Raw genomic sequence first — 19,078 nt, forward strand, 5'->3', positions numbered from 1 at the left:
ACGCTGCCTGGCAGACTAATCACGGGGAATAGTAACAAAAATGATGACGTTGGCTTCTGTGTCCTGTTCCGGTGGCGGAAGATGGCTGACGGTGGACCCATAACAGCGAGAAGATGCGACTCCAGCTCTCTGTCCTCTGTGAGTATGGACACCATCTCCGCCCTGACGGAGCTGGAGGACCTGGAGAAAATTTACCAGCAGCTCTGCGAGGAGGAGGTTCGTACCAATGGCCGCTGACGGTGGTTTGTTTGCGACATACAGGTGCTGTCGTCATCCACGTAAACTTAACAGGCGCTCCTCCTCAAACCGCTGCTGAGAAGGATGTCTGCTTTAATAGATATTCACAAAAACAGCAAGCTTTAATAATAGTTTACTGTCATCAGTAGGAATGCAGTCATGCACCGTGTCACTTCATATTTATTGTTTTTCCTGTTAAATCACCATGGATCGCCTTCTTCCTGCTATCAGTTGTTTCCCAGTATTTGTTGTCGCTTCGTTTTTTCATTAAGTTTTAATGTGTTTATATTCAACAAGCTCCTACTTACATACATAACTCCTTTACTGCCTTTTAGAGGTGGGCAGATCGATCCAAATATCTAGTGTCGATTCCAAAACTAATATTGATATTGGATCGATACCTACTCCAGCATCCTGCGTTTTTCGCACCCATCAGATAAAAACCAGACTTTCGAGAAACACATGTCCTTAAGTCAAATACAGCCAATCAGCAATGTGAATATGCAAGATGGGAAATGATAACATGAAAACGCTCTACAGTGTTTGTCTCATCAGTCATGGTATATGATGACAGAGATGGACGAATTTACCCTTAAGTAGACCTGAATTTACAGTGTATTGTCTGAATGTTGGGGCAGAAACTGAGACTCATCAGACGAGGCAGCGTTGTTCCAGTGTTCTGTGCTCCAGTTTTGGTGATGCTGACAGGACTGCTGTTGTAGGTTCTTCTTCAAATGATTATTTCAATTACTGTTGCCTTCCCATCAGCTTGAAGCCCATTCTCCTTTGACCTCTGGAATCGGCAAGGTATTTTCTCCCAGAGATCTGCTGCTCACTGGATATTTCCTGTTCTTCAAACCAATCTCTGTAAACTTTAGAGATGGTTATGTGGAAAAATCTCAGTGGATCTGTAGTTTCTGTAATACTCATACCTGTCTGACACCAACAACCATCCCATGCTGAAAATAACTTAATTCACCTTTTGTCCCCATTCTGATAGTCATTTGAACTTAAGTAGGCTGTCTTAGTTACATCTACATGGCTAGATGAACTGAATGTGATTGCCTGATTAAATATTTGGATAAATGAGCAGTTGTACCTAATGAAGTGTGGATAAAGTAATGTGAGTTGTGGGAACTCTATAAAGTAAAAAACTGGTCTTTGTTTTGTTTTTATTGCAGAAAGAGGTGGAAACAGAGCTGGACAGACTGGTAGGGCAGGAGGGGGTCATTCACACTAAAATGCTGGCACTACACAGGATGGGGTACACACAAAATCAGCTGCTGGTCTAAAGTATTTAAATGCTAATCTGTAATGTGTTGTACTGAGAAAAAAAATGCTTTCTCTCTTTGCTCTGCAGACCCAACCTCCAGCTGATTGGAGGAGACGCCAGCCAGCTGTCGGGCATGATCACTTTTACCTGCAGCCTGGCTGAAAACGTCAGCCGTAAAGTACGACAACTAGACCTGGCAAAGGTGAGCATGCATACATTTTAAAGCACCTCCATCAGACCTGCTCAAAATCAGCAGTTTTTGTTTTGCTCTTTTTTTTTTTTTTTGCTTTTTGGCACTATAACTTGCAAATTTAAAACCAACAAACTTGTACCTTTGAAGTATGCAAAACATAGTATTTTTTTACCGTACTTGTTACAGGATTTTGGAGACCTTGTAACTTTATAAGGACAGGAGATGGCTTCATGAAATTTACAACCATCTTTGAACGTCAATAAAAGATGTTAGCATGTGAAAGGTCTCCTTTTAGGCCATCATTTTGATACCAGGTTCATTTTCTAGGCGTGACTCCTTCTGGGTCAAAACAGCTTTGATTTCTGAACATGTATCTCATTTGATTTCCCTCAGACGCGGCTATATAACGTCATCCAGCGTGCCGATGATATCCTCGACCTGAAATTCTGCACAGACGGGGTGCAGACAGCTCTGCGTAATGAAGATTACGAACAGGCTGCTGCTCACATCCATCGATACCTGTCTCTGGACCAGTCCGTTATCGAGCTGAGCAGGCAGGGAGAAGAAAGTATGGAGCCTCTTGTTCTACATCAGCATGCAATCTTAAACTGCAGGCTTAGGGTTAATTAAGCAAATGGAAAATGCAGTTACAGTTGATTTGAAAAATAAAGCTCCATATAGCAGTTAAAGTCGTTACATTAAGGTTTGGGTAAGTGCCACAAAGATACACTAACACTACCATTTCATCACGTCTGCACAGGCAGCGCTGTGGACGCCAGTCTGGTCCTACTGCAGGAAGCAGAGCAGAAACTAAAGGTCATTGTTGCAGAGAAGCTTGATGAAGCCGTAGCAGCAGTCGACCTGGCACAGGTGGAAAGGTTTTTCAAGATCTTCCCTCTTCTTGGCCTCCACCAGCAAGGCCTCGCTCGATTTGGCCAGTATCTCTGCAGTCAGGTCAGTAATGAAAACAAGTCCTTTATATTTGCTGCTTTAACTTAAAGAAAGCTGAATCTCCCCATCTTTAAGAAGGGGGACCGGAGGGTGTGTTCCAACTACAGGGGGATCACACTCCTCAGCCTCCCTGGGAAAGTCTATGCCAGGGTGCTGGAAAGGAGAGTTCGTCCGCTAGTCGAACCTCGGATACAGGAGGAACAATGCGGTTTTCGTCCTGGTCGCGGAACACTGGACCAGCTCTTCATCCTCTCGAGGATACTTGAGGGTGCATGGGAGTTTGCCCAACCAGTCTACATGTGTTTTGTGGACTTGGAGAAGGCATTCGACCGTGTCCCTCGGGGTGTCCTGTGGGAGGTGCTGCGGGAGTATGGGGTGTCTGGCCCATTGCTACGGGCCATTCGATCCCTATACAACCGTTGCAAGAGCTTGGTTCGCATTGCCGGCAATAAGTCGGACTCGTTCCCGGTGGGTGATGGGCTCCGCCAGGGCTGCCCTTTGTCTCCGGTTCTGTTCATAATTTTTATGGACAGGATTTCTAGGCGCAGCCAAGTGGCGGAGGGCTTTCGCTTTGGTGGCCTCAGAATCTCATCTCTGATTTTTGCGGATGATGTGGTTCTGTTGGCTTCATCGGGTGAGGGCCTCCAGCTCGCACTGGAGCGGTTCGCAGCCGAGTGTGAAGCAGCGGGAATGAGGATCAGCACCTCCAAATCTGAGGCCATGGTTCTCAGCCGGAAAAGGGTGGAGTGCCCACTCCGGGTCAGGGATGAATTCCTGCCCCAAGTGGAGGAGTTCAAGTATCTCGGGGTCTTGTTCGCGAGTGATGGGAGAAGGGAGCCGGAGATCGACAGACGGATTGGGGCTGCAGCTGCAGTAATGCGGACGCTGCACCGGTCCGTCGTGGTGAAGAGGGAGCTGAGTGTAAAAGCGAAGCTCTCAATTTACCGGTCGATCTACGTCCCTACCCTCACCTATGGCCACGAGCTGTGGGTAGTGACCGAAAGAACGAGATCGCGGATACAAGCGGCAGAAATGAGCTTCCTCCGAAGGGTGGCTGGCCTCTCCCTTAGAGATAGGGTGAGAAGTTCGGCCATCCGGGAGGGGCTCAGAGTAGAGCCGCTGCTGCTCCACATCGAAAGGAGTCAGCTGAGGTGGTTCGGGCATCTGACAAGGATGCCCCCTGGGCGCCTCCTGGGTGAGGTGTTCGAGGCATGTCCCACCGGGAGGAGGCCCCGGGGCAGACCCAGGACACGCTGGAGAGATTATATCTCTCGGCTAGCCTGGGAACGCCTTGGTATTCCCCCGGATAAGCTGGAGGAGGTGGCTGGGGAGAGGGAAGTCTGGGCCTCTTTGCTTAGGCTGCTGCCCCCGCGACCCGACCTCGGATAAGCGGATGAAGATGGATGGAAAGCTGAATCTCATTAATCACAAACCACTTAAACATAAAGAGAGATCCGTGCATGCTGGCTGGTTCCGTGTGTGTGGATGAAAATTAAGGGGGGATGTGGATCCAGATTTGGCTTAATGGGGACATTACAATTCAGCGGTGATAGCACATTGGCAGTCCATGAGAGAGTGTCCAAAGTATGTGGAACAGCCCGTCAATGGACCACTCTTCATCTGTCAGCCAGCCAAGGAGACAAGTAAAGTTATAACGTTCAAAGAGCTGAAGTGAAACCGAGAGTTAAAAACAGAGAAAAGTGTCACTGCAGCCGCTGTTTGTGCTTTTCATGCTGTATTTTTTAATCTTTGGTGTTTGTTTCTCGCTGTTCTCGTTCCCGGTGATTTTCACTGCTGCTCCCTTCAGTGTTCCAGCCCGCTTTACAACCAGTGGTTGAAAACGCCTGTCTGCAAGGCTCTCCATAAGCAAATACACAGACAGCGGTAGCACAAAATTAAGCATAACTCATCATAGGTGGTGACCCTAACTGTAGACTTATGCTATTGTGTGTTATTTATGCATCATAAATTTCTTTTCTATTTTTCCTTAAATGTTTTGCTTTTCATCAAAGGATAGGTTTGGGGTTGGGTTCTTCACCAGTGATCAGTTAAAAGTTGTCTGGTTTACTGATGAAGGTCACCTGCCAGCAAACCAGAATGGGTTCACCGGTGGGGGTTTTACTTTGTTGTGAACACAGACAGCTGCAGAGACTACAGACGTACAGTCATTGTAATGTAACACATGTGTAATTGGTGTTGTTGTAGTGTAGTCCACATGGATGCCATTATTAAAAAAAAAAGAAAAAAAAAGGGCAGGTACGTCACGCAGACCCAAGTAGACCTCAGCGGACTCACAGATATGGAAACTAACCTCACCTCCTGCATGCTGGCTTGCCGTGCCAGCCCTTGGTCGCTCTATGACAGTGATTTTCAACCACAAAGGAAGGAAACAGTATGGTTTAAAAAGGCACAAGTAGTCACACATTGATTCTAAATGCGGGGATGCTTATCTGTTTATTAGGTTTTTGTACATAAAGATTCATATTTTTAACATAGCAGCTTAGTTTGAGTGACATGAGGGCAGTTGTGGCTGTAATAGTGGCCTTAGTCGAGGTGCATATTTTCTTTTTGTCTCCTATTTATGCATTTCATCACACTTGTAATTTCAGTTTATCCTGATTTGAGTCATGTATTTTAGTCTGCTACAATATGTCATTTTGATTCACACACTCTCACACAGCTTGCCTCCAAAGCTGAGGAGAACCTGCTGCTAGCGACTGGAGCAGATCTGGGTGAGAAGAGAGCTCTGCTGATATTTGCAGACACGCTAACGCTGCTGCTGGAAGGTGAGAAAACACAGACTGTGCGTGTCTGCCTGAATTCCCCTTTGCATGCTCTCTCCACCCGTGTGCTGGTTTGCGTTCACAGGTATCGCTCGCGTTGTGGAGACCCATCAGCCAATCGTAGAGACGTACTACGGTCCAGGCCATTTGTACACGCTCATCACTCACCTGCAGCAGGAATGTGATCGCCAGGCCCAGAAAATAGTTGACAGCTTCATCCAGCAGAGAGGATACCACACCAAGGTGTGTGTGAGACGCCGGCGCTGCGTCACATGGTTGCTTTCACTGCGTCCCTGACCCGGCTGTGACCTTGAATCTGCTCTTTAGTTTCAGGTCGTCCAAAGCAGCATGATGAAGAGTGTTCCAGGGGAGAGGATCGAGCCAAGGTGCGTGTGTTTGTCTAAGCGGGATGCTGCATTTCCTACATGTTTGAGGGTTTATATTTTTGTTTATACCTCTTCGTCCGCAAACAGGGAGCTGGATCCCGTCCTGGCAGAAGTCACTCTGATGAACGCGAGGGCGGAGCTCTACCTGCGCTTTCTACGTCGCCGCGTGATGGCCGACTTTGAAGTTGGGGACGCTCAGAGCATCACGCAGGGTAGCTTCATGTGTGATTTTCTTTTTCTTTTCTTTTTTTAATTGAAATGTGAATGTAAAGAAGTGTGCAGTTGAAAATGTGTGTTTTCCCCTCCGTGTTTAAACACACAGAGCATCAGCAGAACGTGGAGAAGCTGCTGAAACACTGCCTGCTGAGCACAACGATGCAGGAGCTGATTGGTTATTACATTCCCATGGAAGAGTACTACATGAGAGAGTCTGTCAACAAGGTCAGCTGAGTGCAGTGTTATTTCTGTACTTCAAAGACTCAGTTCACTCATCGAAGACTGTTTATGTGTCCGCTGCACTGACACAAACGTGAAAAGGTTGTGTAACATTTCTGTGGATGTGCAGGGAGCTGTACATGTCGAGTCTGAGGTTAATAAAAAAAAAAGCTTAAATTCTGCAGGTCACCCTCTGCTTCAGGCTACATTAGCTGCTGATAGTATAATGCACTCAGATGACAGACCAAACTGTGGCGGTCATGTTGCATTATGGGTAATGTACACATCTGTTTTAGAAAGGGAAAGAGAATATGAGGGATTAAAAAAAAATTTTTTAAAAAGGCAGCTGGCTGGTTTTACGTGCAAATTCATCAGCATTTTCTTACTTGAATTTACCTGTGATTTCACTGCAAACATTAAAAATTGCTTAGATTACCAGAGAGCAGATGAGTCCCAAAGTGTGGCCTGCAGCCCCCTGGTAGGCTGTGAAGGTATTGCCAAAGGTTAATTGGCAATAAATACAGGCTGTGTCAAAAAGATTTATTCAATTTCAAAAGGTTGTATTTTTTTAAAGCAGTGGACATTTTAAATTTAAACATTTTATTTAAAAATTTAACACCATCTGCTTCTTGGAGTTTGTGTTTTTGTTGGGGGTTTTAAGCTATCGTCACTCCTGAGCAAATGCTTTGCTTCTCTCTTGAAAAAGGTTTACAGCTTTCCCTAGTGGAACAGTTCAGAGCATACATATTTCCTTCATCAGGGTTTCTTAACCTTTTCCCTGCACTTTAGAATGCCCAAAAACTTCACACATCAACTGTTTCTCATTTATGATTAGTGATGAAAAAAAGGCTCGGCGGTGCTCGTGTAATACAAGACAAGACAGGTCAGCCGGATAGATCAGCAATTTCCTGTTTGTTTACTTTTCCTGAAACAGTTATGTGCATTAATTTAACGTAGTTTTACTCCACATTCATCCCCTGGTTGTCCACCCTGGCCGTGCAGAAGATCTGTGCCTTACATAGAAAAATGAGGACATTTCAGCATATGCTAATTATAAATAGACAGACAGACTGATTCTCATTCAGTCGTGTCCTGAATGTGACAGTAATTTTACATGTGTTTGATGACTCGCAGGTCTGGCAATGAAATGGCTATAGTGACATTTTTAAAAACAAAATGTAATATTTGTAGGCAAGATCTGAATATACTCCAAACATGCATCCAAAAACTTGACTCTTTAACACCCGAGTATCAAACAGGATGTCTGACTTATAAATAAAATATTTCTCATGTTTCTGGAACAGTTTAAAGTTTCTCTTTAGCCCAAACTTGTAGAAGAGCAACGGTAACGACAGCAGTACCTTGTCACTGCTTGTGCTACTGTATGATAAAGTCAAGTTGCTCATTTTACATCAGAGGCAACATACACTTTGATCTTAGATGGGCCGGACAAGTAAAAATACCCCTTTTGTCACTATAAAAATGTGTTAACTACACATTAAATACCTAAGATATCTCAATATAAATACAAAAATATAATATTAGAAAAAATGCCATTTCATCTTTAGATCTAATTTTTCTACCTTTTTTTTTTTTTTTTTTTAATGCGTTTGAGTAAATAAAAGAAATCTGTCAGCACCACTCTTTGTGTCTACATTTATAAGAAAATTCTGGTAGCTCATCGCCCAGACTGTCCTGTAATTATAAAGTTTTTGTTAATTCCCTAAAAACCTCCTGTTTTTATTACTTATGCACACATTGTGCATAAATCTGTGCACACATTCGAAACAAAAACCGTTTGCATATTATACAGTGAAAAAAAGAGTAACTTTCTATCATTTTACTGTTTATGTGTTACCTTATTACTGTAGTATAAAGTAACTTCACGTTTTTTATTTATTCGTTACCACGTTATTAACTCCTCTCCTCCCCCAGGCTGTTGCTATGGACACATACGAAAAGGGACAGCTGACCAGCAGCATGGTGGACGACTGTTTCTACATTGTGAAAAAGTGCATCAGCAGAGCTTTATCGAGTTCCAGCATCGACTGCCTCTGTGCGATGATCAACCACGCCAACTCCGTGCTGGAGTCTGACTTCAGGTCGCTCGCTCATTTTCTACCTCTTTAAAATCCTGGTTTTGTTTGGTTTTACACATTTATTACATTGACACGTGCCCCTTTCCTGCCTCATCTGCCTCTTCTCACCTGTCAGGGAGGTGTTGTATAACAAGCTGCGGCAGGGCTTCCCGGCTACAACACTGCAGGACATCCAGCGTGGTGTCAGCAGCGCGGTCAGTCTGATGCAGAGCAGCTTACAGCAGGGCAAGTTCAACACGCTGGGCATCGAGAGCACCGAAGACGCCAAGGCTGCGTTCCTGGTGAGACCGCTCGACACAGAAATACTTGCCTCACTCGTAGAGCAGTTCCTTAGAAGTCTTTGTCAGACTGTAAGATAAATGAATCGCTCACATCTGCTGTATAAGCCCTTTAAAAAAGAGCTCAGCAGTAATTTAAAGGAGGAATCGAATGAATGAGCTAAGTGAGTAGCACTTTAATTTTTAAAATGGCTCTTTGTTAAAACAAGAGCGACTTCAAAAACCTTTTTAATATCATTATAAATTGAAATTAAGAAACACTTAAAGGCTTATAACTACCAGCTGAGGCAGGAGATGTCAAAATACCACATCTCCAGCAGATTATAGTTTTTAAAGCAGGACTGAGTCACGCTGGCTGTAAGAATCCTTCATTTGCACTCGTCCCCCACTCAGGTGACCCTGAATAACGTCGAGGTGTGCAGTGAGAACATCACAACTTTAAAGAGGAACCTGGAGGTGAGTTTGTGCCACAGCTCTTCCTTTCTCCTGTTCATCGCGTTATTTTTATTTTTCTCCCCAGAAATAAAAAAAAAATGTCAATTTTCTTTCCGGTCAGAACGACTGCTCCAAGTTGTTCAGTCAGGGGGTCGGCTCTGGAGAGCAAGCCAAGATTGAGAGCTGTTTGTCCGACCTTGTCAGCACGTCCACAAAGTTCAAAGATCTATTACAGGTTGGACGTGCACGCAGACACACACACACACCACATGCTTGTCTGCACAGACTTGTATATTTTCTTAATTGGAGTGGGAGCCTCAGGATGGAGAACTGTTGTTAGACCAGAGAGCGCCGTGGAGGGAGAGCTCTTATTTATTTAACAAGTCACAGGAGATCTAGAAGCGCAGCTTTAATGAGATCTTTTAATAAAGCCCTGTTTTCGAGGAGGTGCGTGTCGTTGTTGTGCAACCCCGGGGATACTCCGGGCGTGGCTGCCTGACATCCGGCTCCAATGAAGCAGATTGCACCTGCTCCACACGGTGCTTATGATTCCAGAAAATGCATCCCAGAAACAAGTTTTTGCTTCGTGTTGGCGCTGGAGAAGGCAAAGACTGGAACAGCATAGAGCACCCAGTCAGTTACTAAAATAACAGACCTCGTGCTCCCGGGGTATCCCAGTATCCCGTGAAAACATGACAAACCTACAACCCGTGTGCTTCCAGAATAAAGAGAAATGGAAAGAACTAAGAATTTATTTATTTATTTTTTAAGGTCAGGTATTTGTCTTTGGTTTTCTTTCACAGGAGGGTCTGACGGAGCTAAACACAACAGCCATAAAGCCTCAGGTCAAACCCTGGATCAGCAGCTTCCTGTCCATCTCACATAACATAGAGGAGGTAACGCTTTCACCTTTCTGCACACGAATAAATCAGAGGTTACAGAACGTCTTGCTGCAACTGTCTGCATCCCTCACAGGAGGAGTTTAATGACTATGAAGCTAATGACCCCTGGGTGCAGCAGCTCATCGTCAACTTGGAGCAGCTGATGACAGAGTTTAAGGTGTCTTTTAAGATTTGACTTTGTGTTTACCGGCTAAAGATACTCTTCCTCACTGTTTAGTAAACTTCTCTTCTCGTCTTCTGATCTGAACTCCCCGCCAGATGGCCCTCTCCCCGGTCATCTACGACACGCTGACCAGCCTGATGACCAGTCTGATAGCTATTGAAATGGAGAAGACGGTCCTCAAATGCTCGTTCAGCAGGGTGAGGCGCTTAGCTTGGCCACTGGGTGGCAGCGAGCTGCTTGTGCGTCACGTCACTGACACTCCCGTGAAGAAAGGCCTCCAATAATTTATTAATGAGTTCAGAAAGGCCTGTAGCAGAGGGTGCTTCCTTCTGGCACGGCAGCTTCTTCCTATTTTTGTGCAGCATGTTTTTACATAACCTCTAAATAAATTATGACACAATGTAGAACATATAGTCCTAAAAAAGAAAGTTGCCATGTACGTAAAACGCACCCACAGATGTTATTTTTGACTTTTCTGTTGTAGCTCGGGGGGCTCCAGTTTGATAAAGAGCTCCGGTCTCTCGTGGCGTACCTCACAACCGTGACAACTTGGACCATCAGAGACAAGTTCGCTCGCCTCACACAGATGGCCACCATTCTCAACCTTGAGCGGGTAATTTAGACTGTTTTAGAAACACACACACCATTTATGGGGGCTTAGCACCAGTGATGGATTGTAACTAACAATGTTTTTGCTATTGGGAAATATCTATGTGACAGCTTTAGCTGCTATCCATCCATTCTCTTCCGCTTATCCAATTTAAGGTCGCAGGGGGGCTAGAGCCTATCCCAGCTGTCATAGGGTGAGAGGCGGGGTACACCCTGAGCAGGACACCATTAGCTACGAGTTGCTTTCATTAACCTGGCTTTAGCCTACCTGATACAGCAATGAAATGTGGCCTGCTGGCTTAAATGCAGGAGTTCTTTCCCCTGTATAAGTCAATTTTTGGTATTCCTTTCCCCAAAGAAGTCGCCAGTCAGTATCACATTGTTAACTGGGATTTCTTTTATTCTTTTTGTCTCATAGCATGTTTAGAAATGACAAGAACAATGGGCTCATGTGGTTTCCACAGAGTGTGGACCACTCGTGCTTTCTGTCATACTGTTGTGAGCTGGAGAAAACACCAAAAATAACTGAAGTTACTATTACTTTACCGATTTCTTCTGCAGGTAACTGAGATCTTGGATTACTGGGGCACTAATTCAGGTCCCCTGACGTGGCGACTGACGCCGGCAGAGGTGCGTCAGGTCCTGGCGCTCCGCATCGACTTCCGAAGCGAGGACATTAAGAGGCTGCGGCTGTAACCCTCGGAACTGGTGTGCGGGTGCCTTCGATTGCTGTGAGAGTTTTCACTGCAGAACTCTGTTTGCAGTACGGACAAGCCGAGGATTTCTTTTTATCTGAATTCTTTGGGGGGGTTCAGACCTTCTGCTCTTCACCCCTGACTGATGACAGTCTATATCATTATAGCCGGGCTTTTATGGGGCAGGGATTTTGACGAATTTGATAGGAATTAACTGTAAAATATGAGAACGTTCTGTTAAATGTTTAATTAAAAGCGTGACTGTGTAATTATATCTCAGTGGGAGTTTAACCTGTAACTGGCTCTGAGAAACGAGGACACACTGGGACTGAGGAGCGGCGCTCTGCGGCTCTCAGTGAAACAGAGCAGTAATGAACATCGTACCCATTAAACTGACAGAAGCAGGTCAGACAGCTGATCCAGCCTAGTCATTCAATATATGAATAGCTCCTTGTCTACAGCGATGGAACACTTTTAACCTAATAAATCGAGAGCTGCTGTGCGACGCCTCTGATCCCCCGCCATCCGCCACATTTCACCGAGTGCCGCTCCGCTGCTGCGCAGGACCTGCTCCCAATCTTTTATACATATTTCTGACACTAAATACAAAGCTGTGCTCACCAGGCGATGAAGCATTAAAAGTGGTCCACTCTCATAATGTTCAGCCTAATTTCCCGGTCTAACCTTAGTTCTCGGCACAGATTAAAGCAGGTCAGCGTTTGTTTAAAGTTTTGTTTTTGTTTTTTTCTGAGCAACGTTGCAACCGTGACGGTCTCGTTTTTTGTTTTCCTTTCAGTCCTGTGTAATCAGACTCAGACAAACGCAGGGATAGTTAGGAAAAGTGTGGCTTTAATGTAAACACAACATTCGATTGGCTCAGCACAAACATTCCACATGAGAGCAACCAATAAACTACTGAATAGGATGAGGGGTGCAGCACAAAAACATTCACAGTAAAAAAAAGAAAAAAAAATCTGGTATAATCATAATATATATATACAGTACGGTGCTTTTTTTTTTTTTTTTTTTTTTTTTTTAAGGTGAAAATGGAGATATGAGGGTTGATATGTGATGGCTAGAGAGTATACAGGGGTGGGAAGATGAATTTCTGAGTGCATGGGTGAAAATAGAGAGCTGGGTTTGTTTGTTTTTGTTTTGTTTTGTTTTTTTCCTTCTCTGTGAAAAGAGAAACATGACAGAAGAAAGAGGAGAGAAGGAGAGGGGAGTGGTGGGATAATGGTTCCCTCCTCACTGATCAGGGGAGGGGAGGTGAGGAGGAGGAGGGAGTGGGGGAAGAAAAACTTGACTCCCCAGACAGAGGCTGCCTCAAATGAAATTGTTCTCCCCGTGCAGTCTTCTATTTGTACACAGATTCACATCGAAGGGTCACGCACCACACGGAGAACAAGATGTCATCGGAGGGCTGATTTCTACCCTCTGAACCGAAGGCGGGAATCGGTGCACCCCAGTTATTTTGTGACAGGAAATAAATAAGGTGGCATGGGATTTCAGGAGGTAGGAGGAGGCATGTAGGGCGTGAGGCTTAAATAAATAAATCATTCACTGATAATAAAATGTTATATCTGTTGGTTAAATAATAGAGTCGATATAATGAGCTATGATTTCTGATGCTATTCCCCTAACTGTCGTTCTCAGATGGTTGGCACCGATATTTTTTCAAGAGATATCATTGGCTGTTAGGTATTTCCTCAGGCTACAGGAGGCCAGTGCTGATGGGCAGCCACTCTGAACAGAGGGATCCTCTCTTCTAATCGTGATTAAAGTAAAAGAGAAAACCGAGAGTGGAACAGGCCTGGGGGGCTACTCCGTCATGTGCACATCTGAAGGAAACTTTAAATAAGCCTCCTTCTTTTCCATCCATAACCCTCAGCCACAAGTACAGCACCTCCCTGACATCCCCGTCGTCATCTCCACACACAACAGCAGCTCTTCAAACGGCGCACCAGAGGCTGTATTCAGTCCAAAGACGCGAGCCTTGAGACTTGCACTTAAAAACAAAAATGCCCACAAATTCTGGGGACAATATTCCACGTTGTGCTTAACCCAAAAAAAAAAAAAAAAAAGAGCACGCTCCTCGCATTACATTTCAAGCTCCGGCTGAATAAACCCCTGGTGCCGCCGCTTCTGACCCTCCCGGTTGTTGACACGGTCATAGACGAAACAGCAAACATTCAGCTCAAAAACACATTTTGAAAAAAAAAAAAAGACAAAAACGGGTTTTTTTATACTGAAATCAAAATAAGAGGAAGAGGAACAAATCATGGCAATAATCCAGTGTGGTGTCTGACGGCAGCTCTTTGGGTCCGTTTGGACGTGTAGAATTACATATTTATGTGTTTAAGTATCATCAAAATTATCATTATTAACACCTCATACACTCCATGACAACCTCTGTGCTTGGCCAGGCCTCAGTATAAGCCACACCCTCTGAGGTTGTTTGCAATAATGATGTCGGTGACGGCATCAAACACTACCTGGATGTTTCCCGTGTCTGTGGCACAGGTCAGGTGACAGTAGATCTCCTTGTTTGGAGAGCGGTTCTTACTCTCAAACTGAACCTGAATATATGCAGTAGCGTCTTCGTAAGTGTTAGCACCTGGAGAGAAAACAGCAGAGGGCGATTAAAGCGCGTCGCTTTGCTCGGGAAGCCGCTCCGACTGAGGGCGCGGGACTCACCTGTGTATTCTGGAAAACAGATCGTCAGCGGGGACTTCTTTATCTTCTCAGCGAACAGATCCTTCTTGTTGAGGAAGAGGATGATGGAGGTGTCGATGAAGAACTTGTTGTTGCAGATGGAATCGAAGAGCATGAGTGATTCGTGCATGCGGTTCTGCGGAAAGAACAAGTAAAACAATGAGGGGAGTCTAATAAAACACAGGCCCAAAGGAAAGCCGGCAGCGCTTCAGTAAAGATCGTTTCTTACTGCTTTTGTTACTTGGACACAGGCCCGGTCTGAGCCCAGAAAAACCCTGATAAACAATAAATCGCAGTCCCAGCTTTAATGATTGTTTAATCGCTTTTGTTATGAAACAGAACAAACACACATTTTACAGGATTATTATTATTCCTGTTAACTCAGCCGAGGCACTTGCCAAATATGCATGTGTGGGGGTTTTCCGTCACAGAGGCCTTTTAGAGCAGTTTTAGCCAAACACAAAGAGAAATCACCAGCCTTGTCACATTTTTTAACCACTTTTGCTCATCTTAGTCTGATTTTTTTTTTTTTTTTCACTAGAAACGGTTGGAAGTCACAGGAAAAGGCATAGAGTTCTGTCAAGTATGGTAACAAAAGTATTAAGCCAGGGGGGAAAAACCTGTATGTATCAATTTTATATTGAAGAAGAAAGTAAGAAAACGATAAATAAATGAATAAGAAGTGTTTTTTCCATAAAATTTAAAGTCTAAGAATGGAATGAGGTGATGTGTGGACTGTACAGCCTACCTCTGAGACAAATAGAGATTGCATAAATACATATTTTTATACAAATATATAACACGTGGCGAAAAAAACTTGCCAAGAAATCTTCAAGTTAATTGGACGACTTCTAAGTTTTATTGGATTAGCGTCAGTGGAGGGATTCAGGCACACTTACAGTTGTTTCATCTTCATGGAGCACCTGGTCGTACCCACTCAGAGCGACGCAGAAGATGATGGCCGTCACGTCTTCGAAGCAGTGGATCCATTTCTTCCTCTCTGACCTCTGACCTCCCACGTCAAAAAGCCTGGAAAAGGGCGGGGGGTGTCAATACAGAGCAGGAGCAGAAAACCTTTGAACTTCGAGCAGGAGCGGCTTCCTACCTGAAGTGGAGGTTTTTGAAGGTGAAGTGGGTTTCGACGATACCAGTGGTCTTCACACGGGTTCTCAGGATGTCCTGCTCTGTGGGCTGGTAGTCTGCCGCACCAATTCGGTCTAAACTGTCCAGATAGCTGATGAAGGAAGACAGGAAAAGCAGTGGATAAAAATGGTGGATTTTTTGTTTGTTTTTTTTCCTTTTGTAGTCTCTTTGCTCGACTCACTATTTAGCCGAATCATTAAGCTGGTATTCTCGAGCACGGTTGAAGCACTCCTGAGTCCCGGCGTCAGCCCATACACGCTTCATAGCGCTGAGGAGCTCTGCAGAGTACGGCTCTGTGTCCTCCATACGACTGACCACATCACAAACCAGCTTAGCATCGGCCTGCACGAGCACATTTCATTAGATCAGGGAAGAGCAACTAAATTATATCAGTATATTTATTATTCATCATCTGTCAGAGCTGTATATATGGGGCTTTTTAAATATGATAAATCAAAATACACATCTGTTCCTCTAAATGGATGCTACAAAGAAGTTGAAAAGTACACTAGATAAAACTGCTGCATCCAGTCCTTAAATCAAAACCCAAAGATGCTGTGAACTACATGAGACCAAAATTCGAGGTTATTTTGTTAAAATTGCAGCTTCTGAAGAGCTGAAGGGTGAAGGTAAGACTAACTTTTCGATCCTTGTCTCCAAACTCAATGCCCAGTGAGTCCATGGCTCGAAGGATGGCTGCCAAGCTCTGGATGGTGTTGCTGTAGACCACAGGCTTGTACTGCTTCACATCATCCCCAGAAAAGCCATCTTCATGGATAATCCTGCACAAGTACAGAGATATAAAAGAGGGAAAAGTCAGACTAGTCCGTATGCTAATGCGCATGATGTGTGCGCATGTGTGTGAGGTGGTTACTGTCTTATCATGCTCTCTCCCGTGTTCTCTGCCTTAAATCCATCTTTAAGTGTGTGTATAGTGTGTATAATGAGGCAGAAATTGATCACACACTCCGTCTGTGATCAGTAATTGAGCAGTAATGCGATATTTATAATTTATGATGGGAAATGGGGTGGAATCAGTGAGAGCACCAATCAATCACACAGTTAAACTCCTCCATAATCCGGGTAGCATTAAATCATCCATCAGGACATCCTCACCCCCTGGCTTGATCGATAAAATGTCAGGTGCATCCTCCTGAAAACTGACCCGCGATCCACTCCTTAAAGCGGGCACCCCGTTCGCTCGCTTGTCATCGGCAATTGATATTTGATTTGGGGGGTGGGGTGGTAAATATGGGATGACGGTTTTAATATATTCATCTCATTAGTGCACATTACGAAAAGATGTTTCACGGCAGGGAGATCAGCCTCACGCCCTGAATCTCCACCACCATCATAAAAATTAACAGTCGTGTGAAATAAAACATTAACCCAGAGGGAAACAGGAGCAGAGGTGCCATCTAAAGCTGATAGGAATTATACCCGTCGATTAATCGCTCATGCAGTGAGTATTTCCAAAGTGAAAATACTCAAAATACAATTACGGATAAAAGAAAAGCACCATTCAATCATCAGAATAAGTTCCTGACAATTAACTAATTGGTGAAGCTCTAAGATAACTGTGACTATTGATCAATCCTACAAGGACGTGTGTGTGCACAAAATGCTTATAGTGACAAAAAAACCCTGCATAATAATAACTATTCTGACTAAACGAGATACAGGGAAGTGGATAGTTGTTATAAAATTATGAAATTATTAAGAATTCAAAGCACTAGTTTAAGGTATATGCTACTAATAAAGACCAATCACAGAGTGTGACAGTGGAAATGTATATAAATAGACATGCCTGACATTTCTGCAGCTGCAACTGACTGCTGTGGCAAGTGCTACATCAATCTATCGATGAAGCTGCTCCTTGTTTAATTCACTCAGTCCATGTGGAAAATCTACTCTGGTGTGTGTGTCTGTGCTGCACTTTTCTGGCTCTACTAAGGCTTTTCAAACATTTCCTGTTGCCTCTCTTTTACAAACTGGCTAGAGTGAAATTGCAATACTGCCTAAATACCAAGCTGCAAGATGATGAGTTGGCAAATCAAAATAAGGGCATGCAACCTGAACTCTCCAATACCTAAACTTTATTACTCATGATGTGTGTGTGTATGTGTGTGTAGTAAAAACCCATCCATCTGCTGCTTGCTTGGGCTGAAGGAAGCTCTGAAAGTGTTTGTAAACACTATCTGGCCCAGTGTGTGGAGTTCAGGGAAGAGTGGTGAGTTATGGGCAATCAGAGACCGCAAGGAGGGTAATGAGGTGAAGGGAAGAGGCATAGAGGGAGGGTGCAGTCGGTGCAGTTGCAGGAAGGAGACAGAGATGTTTCACAGGACAGAATAAGCAGAACAGCATGGCTTTTTCATGCTAAAACATCGACAAACTTAGCTAAGAGGGTTAGAGGAGATGACAACTGTGATTTAAAACATCAAAGAGTGATTTAGCTCAGACAGGGGGAGGTTTAGATGCTGTTTTAGAAGCCATATTTCTGCGTAAATCGGCTTTATGGGCAAAGTACTCCCGGCGATATCGGGCACTTAAAGCCATTAAGATTAAAAGCAGAGGTATTCACTAATGGACCTGTAGTCCTCACTGTAATTCACACACGCGCGCGCGCGCACGCACAAACACTCGCATACGGAGAAACAACACCCACACCTCCCCAGTCGCACACTCCCTGTAGTCAAGCCAAAGCCTCGTTAACTACATTTCAGCACCCCGGCGGTGAACAGCACCCTGGGACGCACCGGTGTGGCCTCCGCAGCCTCACTGTCGGTCTACAGGAGGTGCTCGAGTCACCGGCACTCCTCCTGGGCTATACGGCATCTCGAAACATGGCGGCTCAACCTGCCTTAGCCCATATAGGGGAGGCAGGCGCAATCTCAGGCCTTTCACTCTCGATGTGTGTAAGAGGGTCGGAATAAGGCCCCGAAAAAATTAAAATTAACGGACACTTACTTCATCTGCTTGACGATGGTGCTTTTGCCGGACTCTCCGCCGCCTGTAAAGAGGGGAGGAGGGCAAGAGTGAGAGCCGGCAAAGAAATCAGTACCACGGAGAGCACCTCCGCCCCATGCAGTCCCACCAAAAGAGGTAGACCGAGCCGAGGAGACGAAGCCCCGCGGCCGGGGCGGCTCTGATCTTACCGAGCAGGAGGAGTTTGACGTCCTTTGCGGCGACCATCCCGTCCTCTTTCAGGTTTTTCTCGATGGCCTTGCTCCGGTCCAGAGCGGCGCGCTCCTCGGCGCTCAGCGTACATCCCATGTTTCCAGGCGAATGAGCAATCCCGTCGTCTCCCCGGTCCGCCCTGTCCCTCGCCGACTCTCTGTCACTGCGTTGTCTCGCTCGCGCTCTCCTCCCGCGCGGTCTGCTAGAGCATTAGGCCCGGATTGAGGGCGAAACGGAGCCGGGATCCCGAAAAGGTCTTTTCTCCGTGACTGTGAGTCTCTGGCTCCGTCCCCTCTATCAGAGGGGGTTGAGAAGGGGGGTGGGAGGTGGGGTCGTTGTGCTCGAGCCTGCGGGGTTGGGGTTGTTGTTAGGTGGGGAGGGGGGGTCTCGAGCGCGCGCTCTCTCTCTTTTTCTCTCGCTCTACAGGGCGGCGCTGATGGTGATGATGGCAGCGAGCGCGAGCGATTTCATCGTATTTTTTTTTTTTTTTCACGAAAGCAGGCAGGAGGGGCGCTAGAGGATGAGGGAGGGGAGGAGGAGGAGGGAAAGCTGCGCGAGACTCACCTAACGCGGACAATCTGGCTGACGTCAGAGCAGCCGAGCT

The 19,078-nt window shown here is 45.2% G+C and overlaps 2 protein-coding genes across 3 annotated transcripts in view; one reads left to right on the forward strand and one right to left on the reverse strand.

Moving 5' to 3' along the window:
- The window catches only part of cog4 (component of oligomeric golgi complex 4), a 13,801-nt gene extending 128 nt beyond the window's left edge, over positions 1-13,673 (forward strand). Inside the window, exons 1-19 of one of the 2 annotated variants that reach the window (XM_085268937.1) lie at positions 1-261; positions 1,423-1,501; positions 1,598-1,712; positions 2,097-2,271; positions 2,464-2,657; positions 5,335-5,440; positions 5,523-5,680; positions 5,765-5,823; positions 5,911-6,035; positions 6,146-6,264; positions 8,194-8,360; positions 8,473-8,638; positions 9,029-9,091; positions 9,192-9,305; positions 9,874-9,966; positions 10,046-10,129; positions 10,231-10,332; positions 10,620-10,748; positions 11,306-13,673. The exon at positions 1-261 is cut by the window's left edge and continues 128 nt beyond it. In XM_085268937.1, coding sequence (XP_085125063.1) covers positions 114-261; positions 1,423-1,501; positions 1,598-1,712; positions 2,097-2,271; positions 2,464-2,657; positions 5,335-5,440; positions 5,523-5,680; positions 5,765-5,823; positions 5,911-6,035; positions 6,146-6,264; positions 8,194-8,360; positions 8,473-8,638; positions 9,029-9,091; positions 9,192-9,305; positions 9,874-9,966; positions 10,046-10,129; positions 10,231-10,332; positions 10,620-10,748; positions 11,306-11,440 — 2,331 coding nt within the window. In that variant the 5' untranslated portion in view covers positions 1-113 and the 3' untranslated portion in view covers positions 11,441-13,673. Of the gene's footprint in view, positions 262-1,418; positions 1,502-1,597; positions 1,713-2,096; positions 2,272-2,463; positions 2,658-5,334; positions 5,441-5,522; positions 5,681-5,764; positions 5,824-5,910; positions 6,036-6,145; positions 6,265-8,193; positions 8,361-8,472; positions 8,639-9,028; positions 9,092-9,191; positions 9,306-9,873; positions 9,967-10,045; positions 10,130-10,230; positions 10,333-10,619; positions 10,749-11,305 lie in introns of both variants that reach the window. The other variant, XM_085268929.1, reaches the window with a different exon arrangement.
- gnao1b (guanine nucleotide binding protein (G protein), alpha activating activity polypeptide O, b) lies at positions 12,269-18,836 on the reverse strand. Its single transcript, XM_085268949.1, has 8 exons — positions 18,453-18,836; positions 18,265-18,307; positions 15,938-16,079; positions 15,479-15,639; positions 15,260-15,388; positions 15,054-15,183; positions 14,137-14,290; positions 12,269-14,056 (listed from the first exon to the last, which is right to left on the reverse strand). The coding sequence occupies exons 1-8, from the start codon at positions 18,568-18,570 to the stop codon at positions 13,869-13,871; spliced, it is 1,065 nt and encodes a 354-aa protein (XP_085125075.1). The 5' UTR covers positions 18,571-18,836; the 3' UTR covers positions 12,269-13,868.
- Between the last annotated feature and the right edge of the window lie 242 nt (positions 18,837-19,078).

The sequence above is a fragment of the Mchenga conophoros genome, linkage group LG1 (genome assembly GCF_057382185.1).
Source record: "Mchenga conophoros isolate Kocher_MC1m ecotype Shallow Benthic linkage group LG1, M_conophoros_male_GT1.1, whole genome shotgun sequence".
Classification (NCBI taxonomy): Eukaryota; Metazoa; Chordata; class Actinopteri; order Cichliformes; family Cichlidae; genus Mchenga; species Mchenga conophoros.